Genomic DNA, 5,000 nt, shown 5'->3' with positions numbered 1-5,000 from the left:
AACCAAAGAATTAACAACACTTACCAGGGAAATCATTCTTATTGCATAAGTTGTCTCTGCAACAAGCAACACAAGCAGTGCCATTGGACCAATTTTTGCATGTAAGGGAATTGTTTCTGAAAGCTTCAAGGCAGTTGTTGTATGTGCTGCAGGATCTTTGAAACTTCAATGTACTGCCATCCACTGATAGCCCATATTGGCAGAGAGGCTGTAACAATGAAGATAACAGCCATATAATACTTATTTCTTTATTACCCTCAAGGGGCTAAACATAGAGAGGACAAACAAGGACAGAAAAACGGATTATCTCGATTATATCGACCCCAGTGCTTAACTGGTACTTATTTAATCGACCCCCGAAAGGATGAAAGGCAAAGTCGGCGGAATTTGAACTCAGAACGCAGCGGCGGACGAAATACCGCAAAGCATTTCGCCCGGCTTGCTAACGATTCTGCCAGCTCGCCGCCTTAACAGCCATATAATGCTACCAAACGAACGTCGACAATAGCAACGCAGGATTTTTAGCATGTAAAAGTCAAATCTTTACTTCAAAAATTATTCAAGACAACAAATGAAACTGAAACAAAGCTGTTGGGAGATGAGTTTCAGTCATCCCCTGTATAATATATTGACATATTCCACTTATACATGATGCGTTATAAATGCTTACACTATCCACCGTTATCATACGGCCGATGAAGTACGGCACATATCAATACCACACCTCTTCCCCACCCATAATAAAGCGCAAAATATTACAACTTACTCTGATACAAGCAGTATTCTTTAGCCATAGCTGAATAGCGGAATGGACTTTAAATTTTGTGCACAAAACACACGAAAAACCACGCGTGCAAACCTCATGAATAACAGAAAAAAGACAGCGGCACACGTCACAGAAAGCGGTTGTCTTAATAGGCTCCTCAAGCCTTGCAATGCAAAAGCAAAGACATGTATAAATTGATACCGGATATATATGTTTCTATTCTACGTGTATATTTTATAGGTACGGAGTAAAATACAATTTTGTCGCATGAAATTTGGAGAGAAAATCGCCCTCATAACCGGGTAACAACAAACTTGTTAGCATAATACTGTATATCTTCAAAACGCAAATAATGTCAGAAATTGAAGAGAGTATCACAAAGGAAGGATACCTGTTCTCATACCTTTCGTTCCCATCAACACAACTCTTTCACTATACTACCAGACAGAAGAAAGCTGCCTAGCCTGCCCGGTAGAAAGAGGTCAGTGAGTCAATCCTCGCGATAGACTTCGCTATTAACCGGATATGTTCCACACGTGATGGCAGCTGTTCCATAACTCTGCAAATCAGCTTTGCCCAGACACTGAGCATGAGGAACGATTTCATCTCTCTGCGCGCCTCTCAGACGGCCTCATTTAATATGTTTCTGTACTTGCAGAGTTTAAGTCGCACCTGAAGCATCTGTTCGCAGCACATGTAAAGCAAAGGCTTCTGCCAATGTCCCATTGAAGACTTCGATCCGAAACTCCTCCGGAACGGACTAGGCAGTCCATTTCTATCAGCACCCAGAGATTCAGCGAGAATATAGTTACTCTTCTCCGCCGTTAAACCTCTATAAGTTATGGAGAGAAACATCTATCGATTTCGTTATCCGCATATCTGGGGGGGTTTGACCACCTGATGGCATCGTAGATATCAAGGGCAGAGTTTCGCTCTTTGCTTTATTAAGATGGAGCACCTGATGAACGGAACACGTCCCTTGCACGACGTTCCAAAGCGATCGCGTGGAAACTGGATCTAGGCACTATTGTCTGGCTAAACAATAACACAAGCAAGGTGAGACTTTATCACGTCTGCCAAGATTTCACAGGATTTTTTCAGACCATGTTTGGATAAGACTGGCGACCCTGCTCATTGTTATATCTCAAATTTTGTCCGCCTGGACGTAAAAAGCTGTCCAAGCCCCAAGTAGCTTAACCGGTCTGTAAGTCCAGCATAGCACGACGCCCTTCCCCGGCATGAACATACCTCTCCAGAAGCCGAGCTACAAACTCGCAAGATCTCTAACTTGTCTGAGTAGGTTTTAAGCCTTGCCATCTTTCCATATAAACTTTGAAAATATAGCAAACTCTTTCCCATCGGTGTTATCCGATACCATGGCGATGACGTGGTTGGCATGTGCTGGCAAGGCTTTTGCTGTTTGAAAGTTATGCCCCTCAACTATTCTAGCTTCTCCTGTAATGGATCAACAGCCAGGACCTACAAGAGAGGCAAGAGGGAGCAACCCTGTTGAACTGATTGAATTTAAGTTTTTTAAGAAGTTAGCCTTAACCATAGTGCAGGTGTTGCAGTACATTGCAGCGATTCAGCTTGTGAAAATAAACAGGATCGAACTCGCCAGATTTTAGTATACGTTCGAAATAATGATTGTAGACCCAGTCGAAACCTGTTGATCAGGACCATGTTTGAAGCCAGTTTTGTTCCATCAATATGATGCATGAGTTGGCAGGTTTCCAAGGTGGACATTTTCGTGATAACATACTCTTGCACTTCCTCGACCAGATCACTAAAGGCAAGCACCACCCATTTTGCTAACACCTTGGCTAAACTATTATACTGTGTTTAGCGGAGTTATTTGACAACAATTGTTAGTTACGTCTCCCATAATGACCTCTTTTCTCAACAGCGTTAACACTCCCCAGCTCATACTGCTAGGGATTCTCCCGTTCAGTAGCCAACTGCAGTAGACGTCTTTCAAAAGGTCATCATAGAAATCTGTCATGAATTTGTAACACTCGGAAGGCAGACTATGAAACCCGAGCTGTTTATGCCTTGTGCAAGCGCTCGTTACCTCCAGTATTTCATCTGCTGCAATCGGCTTTTTTTTTCCTGCAACTCATATCTGTGTCGGTAGTTATTGAAGTAAACAATGAAGTACACCTGTCTTCTCCGATCTACGGTTTGTTCCGAACACTCACGGAAAGTGCAGCTGGAAAGCTGCACATAGTGTTCGGAACCGACCAGCATGTAGCCGTTTCGATCTCTAAAAGATCAGATTGTATTTTTGTTGCCACGTTGCTCATCTTCCACACGAGCCGAACGAACAGCTTTTGTTCCTTCATATTTTAGCGAAGAAGCTTCTACTCTTAGAGCACAGTCTTCTTGCTTTACAAGGAAACATTTGTCAATGGTCAAAGTCGCTACTAGCATGTCGGTCGCGATGCTTCTATCAATTAATTCTCTTCTAATGCTCATTAGATCTCTCTTCACTCTATTTTCTTCTGTCAGTAACACGTTGCTAAATGCATTCGATTCTCATTTAATCGGCCTCCTAAAGACATCCGACTACCAACAACTGATGGTTACTTCCATCAGTTGCTACTTAACGAATTTATTAATCTTGTTCCTGTAAAATTATTCTTGCTCCTTGTCGAGACACTTGTAACCTGCAGTAACTGTGTTCCCGTTTGAACCTGGATTTAGTTGACCGCGTAGATCAATAATTTGTCTGTTTTGTAGACTTCTTTGAAAAAAAGATCCCACACTCTCCTTATCCTCTGGCCTAGCACATTACTCTTTCTCAGACGATCTGGATAGCCCACTCTTGTTGTCCGATGTTCACACTGGCGCAGTTGAAAACTTCTAAGCGGGATTTTGACGTTTTTGTAACCTCTTCATTGTTATTGCGTTAGTATTGCGTCTAAATGCAGTTCCAAATACCCCTAGTAAATATCAGAACGTCCCTAAAAAAGCTGCCAGACGTCAGGAGAAATCGAGACGTCCTTTTTTTCTGTTGTAGCATACACAGCCACTCGGCACCCTCGCTGTGCAGTGGTTGTGCTTTCAGATCTTTGTGCAGCAGGGGCCAAAAGAACTGCTTATACTATGAAATTTAAGGATTTCCAGTATAACAATGCAACCCAATCGCCCAAACACAACATTTTACGAGATAAGAATATATTAGCCATCAACTATGAACGTGGGTGCGAGCGGTCCAGAGGTCCTGCCCCGCTAGTCGCTACATTTATGTAGAGGGATTTGTATTCAAGCTGATTCCTGGTTACGTACATTCATACACCCAACTGAAAGTGATGTTTGCCTGAGACAAAGAGAAAAAAGTCAAGTCTGAAGCTTGTGGTTTCGATTCCCGGACCGGTTGATACTTTGTGAATTAAACACGACACTTCCTCATATAGTGTTCCAGTCTGCTCTGTTGTAAACGAGTATCAGCTTTGAGTTGGTCGTCCCTCTCTCTCTCGCCTTCAATTCTCATATCCTTGGCACCCAACTGAGTCGTGAAATTGGAATACCGAGAGAGTGTTTTCCTTCTGACTACATATATTTCTTTATTACCCACAAGGGGCTAAGCATAGAGGGGACAAACACGGACAGACAAAGGGATTAAGTCGATTACATCGACCCCAGTGCGTAACTGGTACTTAATTTATCGACCCCGAAAGGATGAAAGGCAAAGTCGACCTCGACGGAATTTGAACTCAGAACGTAGCGACAGACGAAATACCACTAAGCATTTCGCCCGGCGCGCTAACGTGTCTGCCAGCTCGCCGCCTTAGTCACCGAAAACAATTAGCAAAAGCATGGTTCAAGCTACCTGGTCATACTGAGTTGCTATTGACGGTTATGGACATATTTTGATAGAGAGGAGGAAAGTAACATTTCATTTTACCAGTAGTCCGGGACAACTTCTCATTTGCGAATGATCGCAAATCATCCCTGAACATGTTTGACACTGCAAATTCTTTTGAAATAAAGTCTTTCCTACAGAATATAAAATAATATAGTGTTGGAATCAATGTATGTTAGATAAATAAAGGAAATAATCAATTATAACTATGCACGTCTTTTTTTTTAATTATCTTTGGGAAATGTTTCAGTTTTGTCACAAATTCAACTAAGAAAATCATGCAACCTAATTGCTGTGTTGCTTCTATATCCCACTTTCACAAAGACCTGCAATTATCCAAAGAGGGAAATTACTCCAAGTTATGATTAC

At 42.1% G+C, this 5,000-nt stretch overlaps 1 protein-coding gene across 1 annotated transcript in view; it reads right to left on the bottom strand.

Moving 5' to 3' along the window:
* The window catches only part of LOC118768071, a 15,526-nt gene extending 13,443 nt beyond the window's left edge, over positions 1 to 2,083 (bottom strand). The window contains exons 1-2 of the mRNA XM_036513862.1: positions 2,015 to 2,083; positions 25 to 208 (exon numbers count right to left, since the gene is read on the bottom strand). Coding sequence (XP_036369755.1) covers positions 25 to 208; positions 2,015 to 2,083 — 253 coding nt within the window. The remainder of the gene's footprint in view (positions 1 to 24; positions 209 to 2,014) is intronic.
* Positions 2,084 to 5,000: the final 2,917 nt, after the last annotated feature.

This window comes from Octopus sinensis, linkage group LG27, assembly GCF_006345805.1.
Source record: "Octopus sinensis linkage group LG27, ASM634580v1, whole genome shotgun sequence".
Classification (NCBI taxonomy): Eukaryota; Metazoa; Mollusca; class Cephalopoda; order Octopoda; family Octopodidae; genus Octopus; species Octopus sinensis.
Note: the sequence above shows the minus strand (reverse complement) of the source record. Positions and strands in the feature narration are given on the sequence as shown.